At 40.3% G+C, this 26470-nt stretch overlaps 1 protein-coding gene across 9 annotated transcripts in view; it reads left to right on the top strand.

Annotated features, from left to right (window-relative positions):
• NFIA (nuclear factor I A) overlaps positions 1–26470 on the top strand; it is a gene marked incomplete at its 3' end in the record, with an annotated part of 358370 nt that overhangs the window by 275451 nt on the left and 56449 nt on the right. For all 9 annotated transcript variants that reach the window (XM_080801176.1, XM_080801173.1, XM_080801175.1 and 6 more), the window contains one exon: positions 9609–9737. In XM_080801176.1, coding sequence (XP_080657302.1) covers positions 9609–9737 — 129 coding nt within the window. The remainder of the gene's footprint in view (positions 1–9608; positions 9738–26470) is intronic.

Raw genomic sequence — 26470 nt, 5'->3', positions numbered from 1 at the left:
AGTTATAAAGTCGTGTCAGTTCAGCTCCTTGCACAGCTCTATCTTCCCACTTTCTCAGCGACTCAAAGGCCTTTGATGGCAAAGAATAGGGTTATTGAAGGATGGTGGGCAGATTTCAGTAAGTAACAGGTGGAGGTCAAAGTAGTTTATTTGTGGGGATGAACACAGTACAGAGATGAAAAATCAAATGCTTTGCCATAATAAGGTTTAGCAAGAAAATGCTGACTATGCTAAGCTCAGATTCTAGCTGACAGAACCTTTTCTAGTGTTCATTACTTGATTTCACAGTTCAAGCAATTTGAAGAGGCCTAAAATTATATTTCTTTTTTTCCCCTATGAAATGTTCCAATCAGTTTCAGATTTTACCTTAAGTAAAGTGATGGGCCTTCTGCTTGTATCCAAGGAACACCGGGATGAATAGATCCCCAGTGCAGGCATATCCCAACCATGGAACATCACAGACGACGTCTCTAAAATTAAATTTTACCAATAAGACCTGTAAACGCCAAGCTTTCAATCATGTTCTGACAGAAGCGAGCATATTTTAATAAACACTTAACTTCGCATCAGTGAAACTGGTATTCTAGATAGAGAAACGTATCTAGGAAGATGTTTACCAGGTTTGAGCACTGGATTATCCCTAGCCTGTTGGAGATGGGGAGGAGAGCGTTATTGCCCCTCCCCTCCCCCGGCTGTATATATTTTTTATTTGTATAGTGTGTATGCTTTGCTTCGTAACTTAAAAAAGAGCTACACGTGCTAAAAAAACAAAGTGCGGTTTACCTGCTGTATAATAGGACCAAAAGCATGAAAAATTACTTGGTGGCGTATAGACGAGAGCTGTCTTATAGAACTTTCTGCAGTGAGGCAAATGTTCTATATCTGCACTGTCCAGCATTGTAACAACTAGCCAAATATGGCTATTGAGCACTTGAAATATGACTTTGCTGGAGCAACTGAATTTTTAAATTCATTTAATTTTAATTAATTTAAATGTAAGTAGCCACATGTGGCTAGTAGCTACCATATTGGATAGGGCAGATAGGAACCAAACATATGTATGATTGAGTTTTTTACTTTTCAGCTGGGTATCTAGGCAGGATGAATAAAACATTATGCTGTACTATACTGAATTTATTTTTCATGCAAAGGAAATTATTTGGTTTTCTCGGTAATTTTTTGTTTATTCTCAGTCCTCTGTGAATGTTGTGTGATTGCTGTGTTGAGCCAAAATCAATCCTTCCCTGAACACATGGGAGGATGGGATGGGTAGGGGAAGGATTGGGCTGGGTAGGAATCTCCGACTTATAAGTCGGAGGAGGATGAAATACAGCATTTTAAACTTCAGTTCTGACACTGGGGTGTCTGTATTTGCCCTAAAAGGAGAGGAAATCCCCCTTAAAACTCAGGAAACTTTATTGTTGGCCCAGGAACCAGATCTTTATATGACATTTTCCTTGTGTCTATTCTTTATTCTCCCGGGTTGTAAATTTTCACTCACAAACGAACATTTGGAATACATTAGAGAACTCATCATTTCTTTTCTCCTGAATAATCCATATAATTTTTACTCCATTCTCCCATTTTTAAAAATTAAAGAAATCACTTGTATGCAAGCCTGTTAAATTACCTGAACGTCTTTATGATGTGCTAATTCTTTGGGGGGTCCTTTCAGCTCATCTTAAATGGTTGCCTATAGAGTAAGAAGGATAAACCTCAGAAGCTATATTAACTTCCATTTTATTCTCCCCATCATAAAAATGATTTTAAAACATTTCTATTCACCAAAAAAGGTTAAAAGTCAAAATAGTCTGAATGTTTTACCTTTTTTTTTTTTTATTGTTGAGTGCGTTAATCATCATAAATCACATTGGAATGAGCCATAATGGATTTTATCGTTAGGACACAAATCTTAAGATGAGTGCAGGATCTTGAACTACCTCCTCGTATCACGCAGCGTGTGTTTCTACCCAGAGGAACAGAATGGCCCTTTAACTGTGGGATTAATCTATGCAATCACAGCCTTTATTTAGCATCACGGTTGGTGATTCTCTCATCACAAGGTGCAGAGGAGATGGTCCTAGAAAGGTCCTGTTCTTGCCTGTTCAGCAGCTGCCAGGGAGTGCTGGGTTCTCTCCATCGGGAAGAGTTGAGTCTGAGCATAAATTTGTTGGTGGGGGGCACCAGTGGGTTAAGCCTCTGCCTTAGGCTCAGGTCGTGATCTCAGGTTCCTGGGATCAAGCCCCACATCAGGCTCTCTGCTCAGTAGGGAGCCTGCTTCCTCCTCTCTCTCTCTGTCTGCCTCTCTGCCTACTTGTGATCTCTGTCTGTCAAATGAATAAATAAAAGCTTAAAAAAAAAAAAAGAGTTCCAATTTCTCTATATCCTCAAAAAAAAAAAAATTTGCTGGTGGTAGATGAGTTGCAAAATATGGTACGGGGACTTACCCAACTTTCATCCTAAGCTTGAGAAACAGTGCAGAAATGGATGCTGACTCCATTCGTCTGAGAGACATGGCTGGGGCACCCACTGCCCGCACCTAGATCTCTGGGTGTAGGGGAATCGGAATGCCCAGATGGAAAAAGAGCCACAGTGGCAGTCAGCGTGCCACTTAGGCTGTAGAAAACTATTGCGGTATCATGAATGAGCTCGATTTTAAACCAGCTTGTGATCCGTCTGTGTTAGTAGGATAGGTAAGTAATCGGAACTTTTTTCAGGAAGAGGCATCTCGGTGGAGCAGTACCCTGGAAGTGGGAAGAGCTCTGGCCTGCTGGGTTCCGGCCCCGTCCCTCCGAGCGGTGCTTGTGTGGCCTCTCGCCTTCTTGGGGACTTTCCTCCCTCTGTGATCCCCTCTCTGAGTCTTTGCTTCCTGCCCACCTCGTGGGCAAGTGTGCTTTACTGCCTCCCATCTTCCAGAAGCTCTGCCTTGCTTCCTCCCCCAGCACCCAAAGCGGACCACCCTGTCTTCTGCTTCTCTCTGCAGACTCATTTCACGAGGAGTTGACTATGCCCGTTTCCCCTTCTTCCTTCCTGATTTTGTAAACCGTTCTCACCTATCTTCCGTGTGCCTTACCCTCCTGGAGCTCATTTATTCTCATTATACGTGACCCCTCAGTAGCATTCGACTCACACCATCACAGCCTCCTCCTTGAAATACTTAAGAGAGTTGGTAAAACGATGCTTTCCTATGAGTTCGGTGACTCGGCTAAGTTGCTTGTTTTGACACGGACTTTAGCAGCTCAGAGGCCTCTCTTGATGTCAAGACTTACTGAATTCTAGATAATTGTGTGTGTTAGACTTTACCTCTGGGTGAGGTATGACTGCGTTATGACATAGACAAGGCTTGGGAGGTATCAGTGGGTCTTAAAAAAAAAGACTTTTGATCCTGCTTATGTTTGCCTGAGGCTTTATAGAGGAAGTAACTTGTTGAACAGGCAAGAGGCCTCTTGTGAATATTAAATTTATGTATTTGCTGTTGAACAATTTAACATCTTTGGGTCATTATGTTCTTCTAAGTCTCGGCGATACTTATTTCTTGGACGTTCCGTCTTAAAACTACTGATAACAAATGCAGTATGTTTAATAAAATCCTAACTAATCTCTCCAAGTGCCAAGAAAAACCTTTGCTATATAAGACGAGAGGCTTTTTAGTGTACTATAGAGTTGTTTTTATTTTTCGCATGTTCTTTTGCAGCTGATTTAACCTTTTTTTGAATTTTTTCTTTGGATAACCAAATTAGAAACTTCAACTATAAATATACTTTATTGACTTAAGTAGGACACAGTTTGTATAATATACAAGGGAAACAATATGAGGCAGTGTGATGTGTTACAGAACCTGCAAGCTTTAGGACCAGAGACCAGGGTCTGAAATACTGCTTCATAGCTGTGTGGTCTTAAGCAAGTTGACATCTCTTGGTGTCACGTTTCTGCAATATTTAGTTATAAGTTATATTAAGTTATATATATATATATAAGTTAAATATAATTTATATATAAAATTAAATATAAGTTAAAGTTAAATTAAGTTATATTTAGTTATAAGGATATTAATACCTACCTATTGGAGAATGAAAATATAAGCATTTGAGATATTTGTAAGTACTTGGCACATAGTAGGTATTCCATAATTTATACATTTTATTCTCAGTCTGTGTTTTGGGAATGATCAATATCTAAAGGTTTGATGACGATCTCTTTAGCGGCCTCTGAGCTCTCTTGAGGCCACTGGATGGATGAAGCCTTCCAGCAGCCTTCAGGTTTGGTATAATAGTTGTTCTGCTAAAGCAGTAGTAACGATAGGTCACTGGGAATTAGATGAGGGCAATGGTCTGGAGAATACGTAAAGTCAAACTGACAGCATTTTGCAGTCCTCTCTAACCTGCTTATATATTGGATTTTAAAACAAAAGTGCAGAGTTTGCTTGTTTCCAGAATTTTTCCCAAACAGATTGCAACTCTAAATGCGCATTACTGAAAACTTCCTGTTCTTGACTTTGCTACTTTGAAGAAAGAAATATATACCAGTTAAATCTTTTCCAACAATTTGGATAACAACCACCCACACTCCCACAACAGACAAGATAAGGTCCCGCTGTGAACAGGACAGTGAATTTTTGAGGAAGCGCTCATACTGACTTGTTACAGTTTTGCCTTTTGTAAAAATGCAGCATGTTATGCCATTGTTTCTGGAATAGTGATAGTTTATTGTGACCTCTCCCTTCCCCCCCACCTTCCCATTAATATTGAACCTCCTTGACTCCTAAAAATCCCCTTTAAGAAGCTTCCTTAAGCAAAGTATACATTGTACTTTCTTCTCATTCCTGTAGGACTTGCTTTATAACTGTCCCTATAAAGTTCTTAGTCAAAGTAGTTGGGAAGTCTCAAAATTTAGGAGACAGATGGAGTTGAAATTAATTATGCATTTTTCCCCTGTATCTTCTTTTTTACTTTTTGTAATATCAGGTTGTAGAAAAACTTACCAAACACACCTTGATTTATTATGGGAGACCCCAAAAATTATTTTTGAGATTTTTCATGTCATTTGATCTGATTCTGTTATTGGTATTTCTTAAAAGAATCAGGGGGAAATAGAAAGTTTCCAAATTTATTTGGAAATAAAATTTATGCCATTAGAAATAACCACTTATTTGCCTCTTTTCCAAAAAGATGTCTTACTGTTTTCTCTGGGTGAGTGTAGGCTAGAGGCAAACTTCGCTATCTGGCATGTATTTGCTAAAAATGATAGAAGCTTCTGGAATTCTAGAGAATAATTAGTTCCCACTAAACATCTTTAATACATACATTTCTAGCATGGACAGTAGTCTCATATTTGAGTAACACATATTTGAGTAACATATTTGAGTAACAGTTTGCTATTGCTGTATAATGAATTACCACAAACATAGCCTAAAACAAAACATATTTATTGCGTTATTACCTTATCACCAGTTTCCATGGGTCAAGAGTCTGCGCACAGCTTAGGTAGTCCCTCATCTCAGGGTCTCACAAGGCTATAATCAGCATTTTGTCCAGGCTGCATTCTGTTCTGGAGCTCTGAGTCCTCTTGCAAACTCTCGTGATTATTGACAGAATTGAGTTCCTTATAGCTTTAAGACTAAGGTTCTGGCTTTCTTAAAGCTAGCTGTCAGCCAGGGGCCCTGCTTAGCTCCTACAGGTCCCTGCATTTCCTTGCCATATGGCCCTCTCATAGACCCCTTTACATCACGGCAGCTTACTTCTTCAAAGGCAGCAGGAAAATCTCTCTGACGTCTAGTCTCTCTTTTAAAAGGTTCGCCTGATTAGGTCAGGCCCACCCAGGATAATAACCTTTTAATTAATTCAGAGTCACCTGATTAGGGACCTTAATTACATCTGCAAAAGTCCCTTCACCTTTGCAATACAACAACCTAATCACAAGAAGAACATCCATCATATTCACAGATACTTCCCACATTCAACTGGAGGAGATTATATAAAGTAGATACCCCAGGGACCAGGAACCTTGGGGCCATCTTAGAATTCTGACTACCACAAATATTAATGATGACTATAATGGAATATTTGTGAGTACTGTTTCTGGCCTGTGCTTTCAAGGTTTCCTATTGGGCCTCTCACTTGTAACTGCCTTCAGGGATCAGAGTCATTGAATGACTAGAATTTCATGTTTGCCTGTGTTCCCTGGACACTATTTCAAACAACTCAGGTAGCCTAGGAAAATGGCAAAGTGGAGAGAAATTCAGAAAGTCTTATGGTTAGAAAACCAATGACAACCCAAAATGCTTTTTGAAATCCGTCTTCTAGGGGCACCTGGGTTGGCTCAGTGGGTTAAACATTGGACTCTTTATTTCGGCTCAGGTCAAGGTCTCAGGGTTGTGAGGTCAAGTCCTACATTTGAGGAACTGCTTAATATTCTGTCTCTCCCTCTCCCCCCCACAACTCATACATGCTCGCTCTCTCTCACTCTCTCTGAAAAAAAGTTGAAAAAGAAAAAAAAAAAAGAAATCCATCTTCTATTTTCTTTACCACCATTGGGCTTTTTTTTTTTAGAGCAATCAATAGGAGAAAATGTCCCATTGAAACACAGCATCCTGCTAAATTTCTGCTTCTTGTTCTATAAAATTCTTTATTTTTACATAGTGAAAAGAACTTTGGAGTAATAATTTGTTTGTTCTGGAAAAAAGGGCAGCATTACTTTATAATCTTTTTTTAAAAATCTGATGCTTCTGAAAAATACATTGGAATCAAAGTTTTGCTTTATTAAAAAAAAGCCAATCAGTCATTAATCTGTACAACTATGGCATAACAGTTGTGCACAGATAATTGGTAAGAGAAATTGTAACAAGAAGCTTACTTTCAATCTAATGGGCAGAATCCAAATTTGATTTCAAAAATAAAAGTCAAGATTAATGTTCTCTCACTTTTAACATAAAGTAGTTTACTACCATTTTGAAATTTTATCCTGTCAATTAAGTATATGAAGCAAATTAACCAAAACATACATTATGCATATGGAGAAAATATTAAAGTATATAATAAGGAAATGTGCTCAATACAAGTCTTTAAAAATTGAAAACACAAAGTAATTTTGAGATTCATGACAGCCCTAGGGTTCATCTTACTTGACTGTGATAAATTTAGATTATACATAGTTTGGCTTGTTGTTCTTGAATGCAGACAGTATTTCTTTTCTCTGTAACCCCTTCAAGGAGGATTTGAATTTTGCTGTTTTGAATCTGTTTACCAACCTCATCATTCTTCATGTTCATGATTACCTGAATCTTACCTCTCCATTCCCTCTTAAAAGGGTAAATGTAAATGGTGGATTTAAGTCATGTCACTGTCTCTGCCGTATTTAGAACCGCATGGGTTGGAACTCTTGAACTTTTCAAAGAAATGCTCCCTTTTCTGTGAAGGCAACCATTTGCTTTCTTTAATAAGGTTAGTTCAGATGCTGCGTTTCCTCCGTGATTCCATTGTCTGAAAAAAATTCTGCCATCTTAAAAGTTTTGACATTTTCATCTTCTGTTCTATTTCTGTTTCATGACACATAATTCAGGCATTTTACTGAGCTTAAATCAGTGGACTGGTTGGCAGCCTAAAAATGTGTTTTGCGCAGGAGAGGTTTGAATGAATTGAGAGGTTTGTTTACATTTTGGTAACTTTTATTTCTTCCCTTTAATTTTTAAATTGGAAATCCTCTCTCTAATGTAGTTCTTTGATTATACCTTAGGCTAAGTTACTTGCAACGAATGTTGGTCCAAAACCCCAATCTATCCTAATGGTGTTAGGATATTGGTATGGTGTGACTTTGGTTACTGATTCAAAGAGCAAGGAAACATAGCTAAGTTGCTGAGTGACGTGCTTTTTCATTCAAATCATGTAGATATTGATCTGGAATGGCTGGAATCTAGATCTGTCCAGTTGGTGTGAAATCACACACCACTTCCTAATGTCTTTACATGGTACCATGCAGATATGCCTACCAACTTGCAATTTGTTTCTTTCATGGGGTCAAACTCTCAAGTTTTACTATTTCGGTTAGTAAAGCCACAGATAAAGTTGAGACTGTGACACCTAATTTAAATATCTTTTCAGGCCACTGACTGCATTCTAGACCCTTTGTTGGATATTCTGAAAATAGAAACACAAAACACATTCTATCCGTATAGAACCTGAAGTCGCACTCAAAGCTTGTGTTGTAGAACCTATGAAGGAAATCTGTGGACATAAATAACAAGGACATATTTAGATACGAGCCAAACTAAGTTTTGGGACAGATCTATACCTATAAAGTGCTTGGCACAGTGCATGCGAGTTAGTAACTACTCAATAACGGGTACCTGCTAGTATCATTATTATTTTTATTACTTAGTTTTCCAGCTCACCCCAATAATTCACTGGTCATAGAATACAACATATGTAGACGTATGTGAGTAAAGGAGAGTTGATTCTTTTGACGTGCATACAGACCAGTTTTGTGCTGCAAATTTAAGAGATCCCAGATTTGTCCTGTGATGTGGAGAACAAGGAGTCATTTCCTTTATTTCTATATCCAAGTTTTCATTGTTTTAATTGGCACCCTACCAAACTGATCGATGCCTCCAGTTGTGTGTGTCAGCGTGGCTGCTGAGAACATTACAAACTCAGTAATTACAAGAGACCATTTTCCCATTATTTTCTTCCCAAAGCATTTTCTATGCTGGAAATGTTATGAAAACCTGAGAAACTATGATAAAAATACTATTTTTAAAAACAAGGTTTTATTGTATTTTCTTAACATAAAAGTAATATATGTTCGTCACAGGAGAAACAAGTAAGCAAAAAGAGGCAATGAAAACCACCCAAATCCATCACACAGAGAGAACCCCCATTAGAGATTATGTGCGTTTCCTTCCAGTTCTTTCTCTGCACAGAGACCTATATTTTTAAAAGCGGCCTCCCAGTACAACATCCTATTTTATAATCACTTTCCATGTCTTTATTCCATGTCATTAAATGGAATGTCCTTATTCTCTGATGGTATGATTTGGATGGGTTCGATCATATTTATTTAACCAGTTTCAATTGTTGAGCATTTAAGGATTTTTTTTTACTTTGATCTTTTATTTCTTTTTTCTATTATAAATAATTCATTGGATGAGCAATAATTCATTGTTGAGGGTTTTTTTTTTTTTTAATGTTAAAATAGCTAAATTATTTAAAATGTGGAGAAGGTGCTTTCGTGCTTCAGCAAGGTACCTGGCAAGATGAAATGGTTGCAGATGGGGTCTTCATGTGTCTTCAAGAGCCTCCTTTCTGAAGGTTCCCATGGGCCACAGGCACACACAACTTGCAGGAAACTCTGAGCAGGGGCCCTCCATAATTAGACAAGCTCAATCATGCCAGAAGGAACTGTGACTGAGTAGAGTAAGTTGAAGTCAATTCTAGGTGGACTTACCAAGGGACCATTTTGTCCCCTGTTGGTTCCTGTGACAAATTCAAAGTGATTCAAAACAAATTTTGCGCTCCCAGGTGGATTTCTTTTTTAAATTCTTTTAGTTTTATCTTTTAGTACAGGCTGCCGTGCCCTGAATTAAAATGTGCTTATCACTCCATCCTTCTTGCCAGGAATGCCATCTCCAACCACACTGAAGAAGTCGGAGAAGTCTGGTTTCAGCAGTCCCTCCCCTTCGCAGACCTCCTCCTTGGGAACCGCGTTCACGCAGCACCACCGACCTGTCATCACAGGACCCAGAGGTGAGCCGCTCCCCAGCACCCTGGCTTGGGCTTAGATCATGGCCTTGGGAGCAGCGTAGCAGAAGGAGAGACAAGGAGGCCTCTCCCAGAATGCTCCTAAAGGCAGTGAGTGCTCCAGTTCCTTCTGCCTGGGGACAGCTTTGACATCAAACCCTGGATCCCTACTTTAGGCCAGAAGAGGGACCAAACCCCTCATTCCCTGTGGGATATTGCAAAGAGGTGGGAGATAATTTGAACTGAACCCAAATCAAGTCTGTCCTACAAGTTGGGCAAGAGGAGTGTGTGTGTGTGTGTGTGTGTGTGTGTGTTAGGTGAGTATATTTTCCTGTAGCCAGTTACCTGTTTTCAAGTAAGAGCTGTTTTTCATTCTCTCATCCCTGCTGATTCCCTTTCCTTGAAACCTGATTTCAATATGTGGCGTTTTGCACTAAGGCTGTTTGCATCACGGTGTTGACGAGCAGTTTTCACTCACTCCTTTTGAAGTGGTAGATAGTTTGTCTGGTTTTCATTGCAATGTTTTCATTATTTTTGTCTCGTGTGCTTTTAAGTTTATTATTAAAATGTGTCCACAAGAAATATGATTTGTATTTCACATTAAAGACAAGCTTTAAACCTCAAGAGAATGTCAGCAAATCACTTAACTTGATCTTATTGCAAGATGAAAATATTTATTAGTTTGTTTATGAAACTCCCACAGTAGGAGTATGAATAATTGTAACCATGTTTACTTTCTTCCATCAGATTGTCGCTTAGGTAGGTCTGTGATCTACCAGCTGGTATTATAAAACATCCTAGAAAGTTATGGTCTCTTGTCTACTTTGACATACGCCTGGGAAAACTGATATTTCTTGCATTCATCTGAATGTGAGACCCACAAATCTGTATCCCTTTGTGAATGCTCATGAGCATCTCAGGGAAAAATGGCCGTTGAAAGGGCGCCCAGTGCACACACGCAGAAATCACACTGATGAAAATAAGTATTTGGACTATTTTCTGAAGCGATTACTATATCCACAATTGTGAAGACTTACTTCCTCCATCTTTAAACGTCTTGTGATCACTGACAGAATTTTCTCAAGGTCCCTTAGTATTTCACTTGTGTGGTGTGTACGTGTGTGTGTGTGTGTGTGTGTGTTATAATCAGAAAGGCAACTTATATATTTTTTTCTAACTTGAAACCCTGCATCTGAATTGGATTATGAATGAGTCTCTTTCAGTGGGGTAATATTATGATATTATCCTTAGGGTCAGCATTCATTAAGCATCTTAAACTGTAGTGGAAAATAAAAGACATGAAGTCCTTTTAGTCAGAAGATTTTCGGTCTCAGGGAGATAAGGCAGGTAATGTTTCTCATCTTTCTACGGTCAGGTTAACATTTTAAATGCTAAATGAGTGATAAAAATAGAAATTTCTACGGGAACCCAGAGGAGAGAACCATAAGTTTCATTTGTTCATTAAATGACAATTTCCTGAGTGCCTGTCACTGGGAATTCAGTAGTTCATGTCCTCATCAAGCATACAGTCTAGGGCAGAAGAGAGATGCAAGAAAATAAGCATTCAGAAGATGATGTGGAATGTGCTGTTACTACTTTTTATCAAATAGCCTTCCAAGTTTAGACAGCATTGAAATGAAATCTTAAGAACTCACTTACATGAATAGAGGGCATTCCAAGCAGAAGAAAGATTCACAGGCTAGCGAGGTGATAAGGATTGGGAAGAACAGGTTGTTAGCAATCAGGATAGCTGGATGAGCTGCCTCTTTGCTTTCCCATTTATCTTGTGGATATTTTTAATATTTTTTAATATCTTAATATTTTTTAATTTTTTAATATTTTAATCCTCACCAATAAAATGGGACAGTACTATTGCTGAATGAACTTTTCCTCCCATCCTCCTATTCTTACATAGAGACACGGTAAAACAATATTTGTAGAGACTCTTTGAGGAGCATAAAGCAATGTGCATATATTATCTTTTAATTCAATAAATATTGAGTGCCCTCTAGGTGTCTTGCCTTAAAACCACAGTTCTACACATTATTATAGCAATTCTAGCATTTACCTGTGAGGGCCAAGATTGGGAGCTTCCTCATGCTGGATACTTAAGCACGTTTGCCAAAATGACCCGCGCTGGGTTGAGCTGGAGTGGACCTCCTTAGCCTTCAGAACAATGAGCTTTGATCTCCTATTCATACCATAAAAAAATGTTTGTGAGGAAAAGAGAAAGGTGTCTAGTTTAAGAATTGTGGAATACCAAAGATTCTTTGTTTTCACCAGAATTCAAGATGGTTCCCAGCATCCTCGGTTCTCCTTTCTGGAAAATCTACTCAGGTACCCATTCTTACTGCACCCTGCCCCCCCTTAGTGGTCCAGTAAAGGGAGTTGGAGTAATTTAGATGAAACTCTTCATTGGTGTCTTTGTGGCAAGAATCACAGAGTGGAGATGGGCTAACACGAGACATTTTGGGGCTAAGATACTTTTTAAGGTTGGTACTGAGCCTCTCTCTAAGAATTATTTGCTACAGATGCCATATTGCTCTTTATTCTTCTCTGAACCAGATGGAAAGCTAATGCTTGGAATGAGATCACAAGATTAAGTTGATGTTTTAGGAAGATGATCCAAACTTAAGGAGAGAGAGTCTGACTGAATGAGCCAGTGTGGAGTAAATGTGATGTGTACATAAAGGAGACTTCAACCTCGATGTTCCTTTTATTGTAAAGAGTTGCCATAACCCAAATCAGTAAATCATTAGAGAATCCATATAGACAGTCGAACTTCAAAGGGCCTGGAAGAAGAGAAAGTTGTGTCCTTTATCAGGGTCCTGGGGCACAGGGACAGGGGAAGCTGTTTACTACACTGTTGCTCAGAATCACATATGTTCACCTCTGCATTGTATCCAGATTACAAGACTTCCGTTGCCTCCCTTAAAAACTTCTTAAAATTTCTCTTGGGAATACCTTGACCAGACAAACACCAGTTTGTAAGCAGTAATTGTGTAATAGATCTCAAAACCCAGGCCACAGGTGATATTTTAACAGACCTACAGCAAAATAAGGTCACCTTGCTAAAAAAACAAACAAAAAAACAATGGCCCTATTTTTTACTACAAACATAAGGCATATTTGGACATTTGGTGGACACTTGTTACAAAGGAAACCTCTCTTTGAAATTGCGAAGCAAATGCAAAAAAAAGAAAAAAAATAGGGCCTTGTAGTGAGGCAGCATTGCACCATGGGTAAGGATAGAAGCTCAGTGGTCAAACGGACCAGTGTTGGAACTCTGTCTCCACCACTGTTACCGGCTGTGTGAACCTTGTACATTGCTTTACTTCTCTAAATCATAAGTTCCTCATCTATAAATTGGAGATCATAATCTCTACCTCAAGAGATTCGTATTATCTAATGAGCAAATGAAATCATGTATTTGCAATTGTTTGCACAGTGCCTGGAAATAGAATATGTACTCAAATCATGCAAACAAGTAAATCACCCATTTTCACCCAGGATTTGAAAATAGCCTACTGTCCCTACAACATTTTGTCCATCCCAAGACCAGCTCAAGTATGATTTTCTACATGAAGACCCCTTAGCTCCATGCAGGCTGCCATCACCTCACACTCCTCGATGTCCCAAAGTCTTTCACACCCAGCGTCTTGCTTTCCAAGTTAATATTTATGTCTTGTCGCTGTCCTAGAATGGAACCTTTGAAAGGGAGGATCTATAACTTACACTTTTTGTTATCTTCATTGTGTCTCGTGCAATGAATTTTATGCTCAAATATTGGTTGAATAAATAAAATGTATCCACATCGCACATCAATGTACACAGAAAGCATTCATCCCTTCCCTGACACTGACAGATTGTATTGCTTCAGAAGAACTAAAGAGTGATAAATGTATAATAGTTAAGGCAGGACTTCTTTATAAAGCATGTCCAAGATGGGGAAGAACGAGGGCCTTCCAGCCAAAGAAAGCTTTTGTTAAGATTATTTGAGTAAAGCTTTCATATAAAAGTTATGCTTTTTCTTAGTTTCTGCTATTCTAATCACTTCTCTATGTACATCTTGAAGGTAGTTGGTTTCTTAAAACAAATCCCCTCTTGGATACTGGCTTTCTTTGGGGCTTTGATAAGTCACTTAACCCTGTGGCCTCAGTTTGGCCATCTGTATCATGAGGATAATCCTTGGCCATCTAAATACTTAACATTAGGTAAAGGGATGAAAGCATTTTGGAATATCCTGGGGAATGGAGGATACATCATGTTTCCACAAAAGCATTTGTATGTCATTATACGTTATTAAAATTACTATGTACTCTAAGCTGAAAGATTAGGCTTTCTTTTATCAGCACTTAAAATTTCAACCATAATAAAGTATTTAATCACAACAGTTTGCTTTATTCATGATAAATGAAAAAAATCTTCATTCTTTCCTTTGCTTTTTTAAGAGTGACAAGGTTCTTGGATGATTTGAAGGGTCTAACTCCTTTTATTGGAATTATTTGGCACAATTGTGGTATTTTAGAGTCTCTTGGAATTTTGTCTTCTTGAAACTTAGGTGTCTGCCTGAAATCTTTGCTATTTTCAAAAACAAGATAATGAATAATACTTAATTTAAGCATTTCATTTAATTTAATGCTCTACACTAAGGAAAGCAACTCTGCTTTAGGAATTTAGAAGTGGGGAAGCGCCTTCAATGGTACACATTGCAAGACAAAGGTTGAAAATAATTAGCAAGTAAACACTCACTAAGCCTCATCTAGAACCACAGAATTTGAGAACAGTGCTCTGGAAATCTGGTCTAATCCATTTCCTGTATCAGCTAAGCATGTGTTTGACTGCAAGTAACAGAAGATCGACTAAACAGGTCGTATTTTTCTCAAATAAAAACAAGTATGTGATTCAGGACTGTGATAGTCCAAGGACTGAGATTTTATCTCTTAGCCTTGCTTTAGTGTGTTGTGTTCATCCTCCTGCTCTGACCTCCTGATCACAGTGTGGCCACTGTACACCTGCCTCACATCTGCATTCCAAGCAGAAAGCAAGGCCCACTCATTCTGATACCTTTCAAAGAATGTTGTGCAGCATGGTCTGAACTACGCCACATGATCACCTCTAGCTGCAAGAGAGGCGAGGAAGTCTACATTATTTTTTTAGTTGAACACACGGCCACTCTGTATAAAATTAGGGCTTTATAAGTGGGTAAGTGGGAGGGGAATATGCAGGTTAGCAGTCAGCAATGTATTCCACATTACTCCTGCAGATGAGTGAGCTCAGCCAAAAACAGAAATCAAGTCTCCAGTTCAGTGCCTCTTCCATTATATCACTAGGTTCTACCTTTTTCTCCCCCACTGGGAGAAATAAACTGTATTTATTTAAACAATTAATTTGTTTTCACATTTTTTATTAGTCGAAGACATAACATAGCCATTTAGATCTTTTGATAAGCATGACATAACCCATGTTATCCTACTGAGTTTTTTAATAACAGCCATAAACAAATCACTTGACCTCTTTTTATTAGCCCATGAATCCTTGCTACTGGTAATGCAGGCTTTCTGTTAGATGCAAGTCACTTCAATGCACAATTTTTGAGGTCAGTGTGACTTATTTGGTATTAAAATTGACTTGCACACTCCCCTGTCTCTCTGGGGATCCGTTCATTTTTTCCACCATTTATCGAGCACTACAGCGGGTACAACGTGCTCTACTAGTTGCCGAATAGAGCGACCAAGAGAAGCTGGGACTCTGGCCTCAGCGTGCTTACCTCCTGTGGATGATGGGGGAAGAAAGCCAGCAGGTGTATTACTGTGATGGGGAAGCTCAGGGTGCTTTTGGGGACAAGGGCATCCTGATATAGAACTCCTGTAGCATTTGGCATCACAAAGAGTCTAAATAAGCATAAGACTTAACGCCTTGCACGCCTGGGTGGCTCAGTCGGTTAAGCGTCTGCCTTCAGCTCAGGTCATGATTCCGGAATCCTGGGATCAAATCCCACATCAGGCTCCCTGCTCTGCAGGGAGTCTGCTTCTCCCTCTGCCCCTCCCCCAACTCGTTCTCTCAATCTCTGTCTCTTTCTCCCTCTCTCTCAAATAAATAAATCTTCAAAAAAAAAATAATAATAATAAGGACTCAACCCCTCTTCTCCCACGGAGTGCCTTCTCATTGTAAGCCTGCAAAACAAAGCAACAGCAACAAATTGTGCTTTTCGATAACTAGGTACTGAGGAATTAAAGATGTACACCATGTGAGCATGAAGCTAAACCACCCACTTCTTTATGACTCAAAAAACATATACCCTTGAAGGGAGTTTAGAAGTAAAATTGCCCTGGTACCAAAAATACACATAAGATATGCCGAAACAATAGCCACATAAACCAAAGATTTATGGTGCGGCTTTCCAAGAGTCATGCCCATTTCTGTTTGGAGAGGTAGTCAGAAGTTTCTATGCTCTATAAACCTCTCTAAGTCCAAGATCCTCGTGATTCAGGCCGGGATCCTGCTCTTAGTGATGAAACATCTAAGGGTCTGTGGTTAACAATATCTCCAAGTTTGGCCAAGAAAAACATACTTTAGAGAATTATGAGAATTAAGATCACCTTCCAGGAAGTGGAGGTCACCAGGAAAGGTTGGAGGAGTGTGGATTCATAGACAATAATAGAGGAGGAAGGAGAGGAGAGGTAAAACATGAAGGCAGCAGTTATCACTAGATGGCAGGGCCCCCTGGAGCAGGAACCATGGCTTTTTTTTTTTTTTTTAAGATTTTTATTTATTTGACAGAGATCACAAGTAGTCAGAGAGGCAGGCAGAGAGAGAGAGAGAGAGAGGAGGAAGTAGGCTCCCTGCTGAGCAGAGAGCCCGATGCGGGGCTCGATGCGGGGCTCAATCCCAGGACCCTGAGACCATGACCTGAGCCGAAGGCAGAGGCTTTAACCCACTGAGCCACACAGGTGCCCCAGGAACCATGGCTTTTTTCTTCCTACCTGTGTCCCTCAGCATCGTGCCTGCCATAAGGAAAGCACTCACCAAACATTTGTTGAATACATGAGTGGCTGCATGGATAGGATTGAAGATACACAGAAAGTCTGGGAATAACAGGGAGTTGTTTCCATCCTCCTTGTGGAATGGTAATATAATACCCAAGTGCACGTCTTCCGTAGGATTTAGGGAGATGCACTGCCTAGTGAATAAATGCTCAGTACATACTCACTTTGCCTTAAGGAAGAGCTCCTACCTTGCCAGGCATTAGGAGAAATACCGAGCTTGAGGGGATGTGATCCCCTTTTTGTAGAGTATTTGCTGTAACGTTACAAAGTTGGTTGTCAACATTAAGGGCCCGTGAGAAGAAGTCCTCTCTTTATCGCCATGGCATCTCTCCCTTGCACGGGCCCCCCTTGATCTAAGTGATAGGTGTGTGCAGCTTTCTCATATCGTGTCTCAAACTTCTTTGCCTCTTAGGAAAGCTTTTAACTTAGTTGTAGAACCCGCCGGCGCTCCTTTCCAAGGAGCTGAATCTAATTTGTCTCTCCTGGTTTAGTGCAATTGAATCATCTCAGGGAAATGAGAAGCAATTAAGTACCTGTTGCTAACAAGGTGCAGAAAGAATCTGCCAGCAGACACAAGGTGTTTATTTATTATTGGAGTATGTCATTTGAGACAACATTACGTTGTCACTCTACAGTAAGAAATGCCAGAATTGATTTCCAAGTGCGGGCATCGTAGACCTAACAAGTACCACCTTTGAGAGGCATTGAAAGACAAGCCAGTAGGGCTTGTGAACGTTGGTCAGGGTCAGCCCGGGTGCTGGTGTCCAGCCCAGTGGGAAACGCTGTCGATGGGATTTGAAGGAGCTGGATGGCAAAGAGGAAAGGCAGCTTTTGAGCAAAGATCCTTTAAGTCCCAGTTCAGGAAATTATTAAATTCATTAGCCAGATACTTACAACCAGCTATTACTGCCCAGCCAAAGGAAAAAACAGTGCCAGCAAATGTTTTAAAACTACAACTAAACAAAAGTCAGGAAGCGTGTAATTAAAACTGTACCTTTATTGTATTGTAAAGAGTTTCACTATGACATGGAAAATATTTAAAGGAGAAGGCTGTTGAGCTAATTTGTCTGCAAGTGAACTGCTTAGTGGAAAACTATCCTAAATTAACTGTAAGGCCACCCACTGAGCGAACCTCATAAAGGCCGTGGCTGCTCAGCTTGGTTTTGTGTAACCGTTCAATAATTACTAGATAAATGCATAACTAAAAGCTCTATTACACTAATAATTTGTACCGAGATAGATGTGTGGGACACCCTGCTGGGTTAATTTGTCATCCCTGCAGCAAACTTCTAAAGAGAGCTCTTCTGCAGGGGAATTGTGCTAATATGTGGTCCCAAGGAGGACAGGTTAGAGCAACAAGACCAGTTGGCTTCTTAATCTCTTAAAGACGCGAAATGCCCCCAGGGTGAGTCCCAGAGAGAGAGATAGGGTGATTCACCATGTGGGCCGTGGGCCGAGAGCCGAGATTTAAACTCATCTTGACAAAAGAAGATGCTCTCCCTTGGAATTCCTGGTCTCTTTCTTTCCATCTCTCTGTCTCTCCCTCTCTCTCTTCCTCTCCTCCTTCCCCAGCTCCCCCACCATAGACCCAACATAGGCACACATGATGAAGGCAGGGTTCCCAGCAAGGCTTCTTTAAAATTGTCTCATTGATGAGACTTCCCGGTATGGCTTGTACTATAAATCACATAATCAGATAAATCCCTAGCCGTTCTTTCTTCTTGGTCTAGCTTAATATCATGTGGATTCCATGTTTGGACTCATTCTTTATTTTCCTCTTTTCGGAGTGGAGTAAAAGAGTCAGTATTGGACTTGCATCTCCTCTTTATGTGGAATATTTTCTTCTATCACAAACACACACACACACACACACACACACACTCTCACAATTGCTGTTTTAAATATGAGGCTCACATTGAAGCTTCAGGGCAGGGTTTTCAACCTCCCCTATTGACAGAACCATAAATCATGTTAAAGTTAAGTGAATTACTGTAGCATAGAACTGTGGCTTTAACAATGTTTATGTAGTATCAGCTTATCATCTGTGTAGGTGGGGGGGTGTGGGGAGGGTGAGCATGGACACTTGAAATGGGAATGGACAGCCCTATTAATGTGGTCGTAGTATCCCAGAGAGTCACCCATTTCATGCCGCCTCCTTTGTATTGTTGAAATTAGTGTACTTAATCACACGTAGAGAAGGTTGTTTAAAATGTATATTTCCAGAGTACATTTCCAGTTGTCAAGTGCCATTTCCTCATAAGAAATGGCGGTTGCTTTCTCTCCCCATGGCCCCCCACCCCTGGCCCCAGTCAAACACTTCCTTTTTCTGATGTGCAAAACACACGTGGACAACATCAGAGTTGCCAGGTTCTGATACAATAATAAGGGACCCGTGAACAAAAACTTTAGAAGGGAAATAAACCGTTTGACCTCCGAGAAAGAATTCAGAGGGGAGCCACGGAGCACCGTGCACAGTGCACGGGCTGTGGGATCAGCCAGCGAGAATTTGGGCTCTGGATGGCCACTTGGGCTCTGCATATGCTTGTGCGACTCACTTTTCTTCTACCTGTCTTTGTTTTCCCACCTGTACAAAACGTTAAAACATGAGGAGGCAGAGGAAGTGAAATGACATGTGGAAAGGACTGGGAACTGTCATCAGTACAATGACTAAATGTTCCCTACCTCTGCAATGACTTCTTTTATCCTCATACCTGCATGTGCTTTCTTTGCATGTGATTCTCGGGAGAGAGTTCTCATTTCCTTCATTCCTCCATCCTCATCCCCAGCCTCCTCTTCCCACCTGCTCCTGTGGGTCTGGAAGGAATGCATGTTTCTCCTCTCTGGGAGGAGCCACAGATGCCCAGAGGAGGACATGTGGTCTCAGGGAAGTGAGGCAGCCTGGTTACCCCATCTCACTGCTCTTGCCTGGTTGGAGAACAGGGGCATCCACTCAGTGAGGCAAGTAAATTGCTCCCTCCCCTGATAGCTAGCCCTTCAGCCATGGTAGAGACTTCTCTTGGCTTTGTCTTCATTCAGGCATGGTCTTGCTAAAATTAAGATAAGCACCTCTTTGGTTAACAAGAGTCTGTTGTTTATAAAGATCAATTCAGCAGGTAATTATTGAGCGTTTACCATCTGCCAAGCATGGTGCTAGGCCCTAATGAACAAACCAGATGAGTCTTGCCCCTGCAGTCTAGCCAAACAGGTAGATAGGAAACAAATCATTATCATTATGATGAGATTAATGAACAGTGAAGTCAAGAAAGGGATAATCCAGCACAAGTATTTGAAGTATTTGTGGGGGTTTGGATTTATGTGTGTCAGTTTGTGTCGGTCCTTTCCATTGACATGCTATATAAACTTAGAAAACCTTGGCATCCCTGAGGGATATCTCCAGATCTTCCCAAATCCCCCAGTTCCTGAACACTACAGTAAAAGTTGCAAAATTATTGCATAGCCGGTCATGAATGCTTTGAAAATATGTTCATATAGACTCTTTCAAGTGAAATATTCTTACGAGTAAAAGAAACCCAACCAAATTCCTTCACCATCCCTCTACTACTCCAAAAGAAAATCATGGACTGGTGCTTATAACTAGAAAGTCTGAGGGTGGATGGCTTCAGTTAGAGCTGGATCCAGGTGATACCCTCAGAACTCTGTATGTCTTGTTCTCTCCCTCAGCTCTGCTGTCTTCTGTGTGAATTTCGTTCTTAGGTTGAATCCCCTCGGTCTGTGGCATTAATGATGTGGGCAGCTCCAGGCTTGATTCCCACCAATGTAACAACCCCAAGGGTGAAAGAGAATAGCCTTTTCATAGTAGATCTGGGTAGGGCTCTACTACTGGATGCTTATGGTTCTGATTGTCCTGGTCTGGGTCCTTTGCTTGGGTCACTAAATGCTTATGTTTAAAAGATAAAGGGGTTTCTCACTTATGTGCCCTGGGTTACGTACCTACCTGCCGAGCCAGGGATAGAGTTGAGGCCACTCTAACTACCTAGGCTGGGGCTGAGGAAAGGATAGGTGCCCCCCAAAACCATGAGAGCTCTGTTTCCAGAGGGAATGGTGAAGAACTGCTGGACAGACAGAACTACTAGCTGCCCACTGCAGGAGATAAAAACAAAGCTGTCCTGAACTTGGGGCAGTGGGCTCAGCTTTCTCCCTCTCTGCAGTGACTGATTCCTGCAGTTAGGACTTGCAGAGCGTAGGTAAATCAGGTACTAGAAAGTGACTGTTAGCCCATGCATAGGCTTCCAGGTCCATGAAAACAGTCCAACCTTTGACTCCTAGTTATCTCACGTTGCCACATTACATTATGTGATCCTGATTATTTTTCACATATCTTAATTTGTCCTAAAAAAAAAAAAGCCTAGGAATAGTAAATAACCCACAATCTAATATAATGTCTAGCACATAGCTGATTTTTAACACATACTTTTTAAAAGAATGAGCACTGCCATGGAAGTAGAATTAATGAGAAAAATCTTTTTTTTTTTTCTGGGCTATTTTATCCAATTTATAGATAAGGTAATGTGGGCTCAGAAATGTTAAGTGACTTTGCATGGATTAGGATAGGGAGTGATGATTTCAAGCACAGAGGAGTTGAGCTCTAAAACCCAAACATGACATATGATTTCCATTTTGCAGTAGAGGAAGCCAGGAGGCTGACACACAGAGCTATCTGATACCCAACCTGGGATAAAAGCTTGAACCCCTGGCTTCAGACACTGGACTAATTCTTCTCTTTCTTCCTCCCCTTGTGTGAAATCTACCACAGTAGGAATAAATGCTCCAATCCTACGGGGTGTATTCAGGAAGATAACTTGGAGTTCAGAAGGATGCTTTGAAAATAACCTCTGCTTTAGTAATTCTGTCTCTCAGAAATAGGGGCTTTCACTACACCATAAACCTGACGATTTGGTGGGGGAACGGCTGCCAATCAGCCCGTGCTTTTATGTTTATCATGGGTTTTGTGGTTGTTTATTTGCTTGGTTTTTTGCCTTTTTTTTTTCCATGTCGGCAAATGCTCACAAATTACCAGTAATTCTCCGAGAGGCTGGAGCATCTCCACGGACTTGACTTCGGAAATTCTCTTTTGCAGGACTGTGTTTGTAATTCCAGTACACTTCCAACAGGCTGTGAGAGGACTCCCTGCCTATTCTGTTCCCCTCTGTGATCACCCAGTCTGTGGAGTTGTTTTTTTCCTCAAGCGTTTTGCCAGGTTTCTTATTCTTCATCTCTTATTTCTTAGTATTGCTTGCCCGTAACATAGAAGCTCAGGTTTTCTTCATGGAATGGGATTCTTGTCCACTTTGCTTCTTAAACAGTCCCTCGTTGTATTTCCAATCTGTGTGGTATTTGAACATATTTCACACTAGCCATCATGGCGGCCTAGGCAAGTGGTGTGCAAATGTGGCATATTCAGAGAGGCGGTCCTGTCAGGATCCGAAGACGGGAGCGCTGTCTCACAGAACTTTGAACAGGCTCACTCGGGGATTTTTAAAACTAAAAATTAGAGCCTTCCCAAAGCCAGGATGTCTTAAAGACTGTGTCCAGAAATAATAACTTCATATCTCAGAAACATTTTAAAAATAATTTCTTTTAAAGGGTACATGCCCCCTTGTTTGATATTTTAGATTTCAGTGTTACTACTATGGATCAATTTTACTGAGTATTTGTAGCTGTAATCCCAGAGACAGAGTTCCACTGGAATGCAAAGCTAGGTGAGCATCAACATTTGAGTACAAACTACGTTTTGTAGAGGAGAGAACTAGAAGAGAAAGAACTTGCCTGTATTTATAAGCCAAGTAGTGGCAGAAACAAAACTAAGGTCCTTTAGTCTAGTTAGAAATTTTTCCTCCAAAAAATTAATAATAATTAGAAATTTTTTCTTAAAAGTACTCCAGATCATCTTTAAAAACTTTTTTTTTTTTTTTTTTAGCATCAACATGTATGAGATCTCCGATAAACAACTCCCAGAAACAGATAGAATGATAGAAATTTCCATTGTATCTGGGTTTGAGGGGGCTGGAAGAAGACATGCTTAGATTCTGGGTTAGGTTGGAAGTGTGCCTGGGTAGCAGGCACATGGTTAAGGGGGAGACCAGTATGGACACTCAAAAACTGTAGATCTGTGTGAAAAATAGAGTCTAGAGGGAGATAGTCCCATAGTTCTAAGTTTCCAGATTGTCAGAGGTTGAGATTTAAGCAAAGTTACAGGGTCAAAGTATACTTGGTCAAAAACAGTCTTTATAGATATTGTATCTATGACCATTAGATCAAAGTTGTTGCTACTGTTGCTTTGTTTTACATTTGGTTGTTAAGGGATTTTTTTTTAAGACCCTTATGTCATATCTGTACTGATAGTATCTATTCTTTCAACAATATTTAGTATCCATTAGTCCAAGTGACAGATAAGCAGTAGGCGCCTCTTACTCTTACTTAATATTCCTTTTCTCTTGTGTATTCTATAATCCAAACAGGTCTTAGCAAATAGGAACAAATTTCAATTTATTTATCTCCCATCCTCATCCCCATCCTTACTTATGATAGTATTACCAATAAAAGAAGCTATTTAGGGATCACTAACCCATATGGTCAGGAACTATACCGTGTGTCTTACATACTTTGTCTCACTGGATCCTAAGAAAAATCTTGAGGTACTATTAGCACCACTGTACAGATAGGAAAACTGAGTCATAGAGAAGCTCAGAAACTTAAAGCATAGCTGATAAGTGAAAGACCTAGAATTTAAATCTGTACCTATAGGACTCTAAAGCCCATAGTCCTCATTATTATATCTCTACTTTTTTTGGACTCGTATGTTTAACTTAAAATTATACACACATAGGTGTGAGAAACCAGCCCAGACGGAAGCAGGTTAAATAATGGTGAAGAGGGATAATCAAAGGGTTGTAGTGGGGGATGGGAGCAGGAGTGGGTGAAGGTAGTCCAAAGGTACAAACTCCCATCAAAGAGAAAAAAAGAGTGACAATGGATAGTTGGTGGAAATACAGAAGGCAAGCAGACTGCTTTGAAAGCTTCAGAAAGGTGAGTCTTCAGCAGAAAACAGACCAGGACAAGGACGGAGTTTGGTAGGGAAGAGGTGGAAAGAGCAGGGATCATCAGGGGCTCAACTCATGAGCACAGCATGGCAGGTGTCTGGAGGGTGAACAGGAGTTATGGGCGTCTATGCCAGGGGCCCACGAACTATAGCGCGCAAGTCAAATCCAGTCCTCTGCCTGTTTTTGAAAAGAAAATCTTATTGGGACTTGGCGACACTTGTGTATTTCTGTGATACCTGTGGCTACTTCTGTCCCATAGCAGCTAAGTCAAATAATCACAGCAGAGACCGCGTGGCCTGCAAAGCTGAGAGCTCTTTGCTCTCTGGCCCTTTCAGAAGATGTGCACCAACCCTGAGTCTAGATTCTGAGACAGGACCCCAGCGCAGGAAGGGTCTTTCAGTAGCTAAAATTGATCTAAATAAAAACTTTAAAAGACCTTGCCCTCCCACCCATCCACCCTTTTGTCTGTTTTTCCAGGAGACACTGGAATTTGATCTCCAACCTGAGGATCCCCTTAATTCAAATGGAATAGGATATACCAACTGTCTTGGAAATGCAGTGTAGCATAAAGTTCCTAAGGTTAGCAGTAATAAAAATACGAAGTGCTTTACCAGGTGTCATGCAATGTCAGATATGTTTCTCTCATATGATATCCAGGTCTTTTATGTGCATCTCGGCGATGTTGAAGATAGGTGCTATATGTTTTGAAAACCTTGGCTTCAAGTCAAAGGCTGGTTATTTAGAAAAGGCTCCACCTCCTCAAGGTTGAAAAAAAACCTTTGTCAGTTCCCCTTTCCTTGTGTCTCTGTTAAAATAAAATCCCATAACTCCAGACTCCTGGGCTTTGGTAAGTGGCATGTCTGACTTACGTATGATTTATAAATTATAGCTGTGGACCATTAAGATACATTTCTCAGCTTTAAGTAAGCTACAGTGGTGTCATATATGGTGGTTTTGAATTTCTGAAGAAGCCCAGTACATAGTAGTTGACGACCCAAATAATTCAAATTCCATTTGCCTTTGTGGAAGGCTTTTTTCCCTTAGTACAGGTTTTTTTTTTTGTTTTTCCACTTTCTTCTCCTCTTAGAGTTCTGCCTTATTAAAATCTTTACTTCTAAATATGAGTAGTCAGTAGTTCTTAATGCCACCCATTGCTCTACAGAAATGGTTATTTTTGTCTAAAGAACATCTTACCGCTGAAGGGACGAGTGGCTTTTTCTGGTAACGGCGCTAACACAGAAACAGTCTGGACTCTCACTTGTTGCCCCTGACTTAGGGTCGATGAATGGTAAGACTGTGAAGTTTTACAAATGCCAAGGCTTGGGAGTGATGGTTCCCCCTGTGAGGGAAGAAGGCTGTGTGTCAAGCTGCCTTAAGAGCACACTGCACCTGAAGGGGGATTAGGTTTTATTTGCGCTGCTCTCTTGACGGCTTTTCTTTGGAGCTTCCCAGACAAGAGACTCTAGGATTGCCAGAAAGCCACGTGAAATGGACCCAAGTCTTTGTCCAATCTGGGAGAATCTGTGATGGTTCGTGGACAAGGAATAAAGCAATTAAAGCAATATGCAGGTTAAATACTAGAACGTATTTCGACCCATGAATTCTGGTTTGAGGAAATATGCGGGAAGGTTATTAGAATTCTTGGAGGTTGAGTTTGGGCAAAACTGCTAAAAATGATAAGGCAAGATTACTCTCCTCTCTCTTTTTTTCTCCCAAGATTTATAAGAGAATGAAGTATGAGCTTCCGAACCTATCTGGCTATGCCTCCCTGATACTATCTTTTCTGAGCTAGAATATTGTCTATAAGTCCTCCTCCCTATGGAGGACTCAGACCGAGAGTCACTTGGATCTAATAAGTCTCCCTAAATACACAATAATACAGTAATGACCTTGACCTTCTCCTTCTCCAGTCCTCATTCTGCTTTAAGGGAGAAAGCATTTTTAAGTTAAAAATAAAAACACATATTGTGTTGAATTTTTAGCTTTTTCTCTTTTAAACTAAAACCAAGAAAATCTTTTTAAAGAAGCGGGGCGAGGGACGGGGGCAGAGTACAAACAAGTAAACCAACCTGCCTGACCTGCTTTCTTCTTTTTAAGCATCCAGTAATATGATCATTTTGTAATAAATAACTGAGCTCGTACCCCCTTTGGGAAATTCTGGCTCCCAGTTTCTTGAATTGTGGCTACTTTGTTCAGAAGGTGTAGGCGGTGCCATTCTAGCCAGAGAAACCAGATCCAATTTCCTTCCTTCTCATTTGCATTGTTTGTGAAAAAGCCCAGCGGCTGTTTTAAATAAGTCTGGCCTCTGGCTAAAGTCTAAGCTGGTAGTGAGATCCACCCAGAGCAGAGTGTTTCTGACACTCTCCGCTGCTCCTGGCCTAGGGTACTCAGAGTATTAGACCCCAGAAGCAGCCAATTTTGTAGTGCCTTTTAATACACAAAATTGTATTAACATCAACATGGATACAGATGGATGCACCGCAATAAACTAACCACTTGAGAAAAGCCTTTATTGACTCTCAAGTAAATAATGCACATTTTAAAGGAGCTAAATATGCATTGACATAATGTGCTATAATTTTTTATTGTGTCAACTACTCACAGCACACACATCCATAAGAGATGTTTT

Source organism: Martes martes (genome assembly GCF_963455335.1).
Source record: "Martes martes genome assembly, chromosome: 4".
Lineage (NCBI taxonomy): Eukaryota > Metazoa > Chordata > Mammalia > Carnivora > Mustelidae > Martes > Martes martes.
This window is presented reverse-complemented; position numbering and strand designations above follow the sequence as displayed.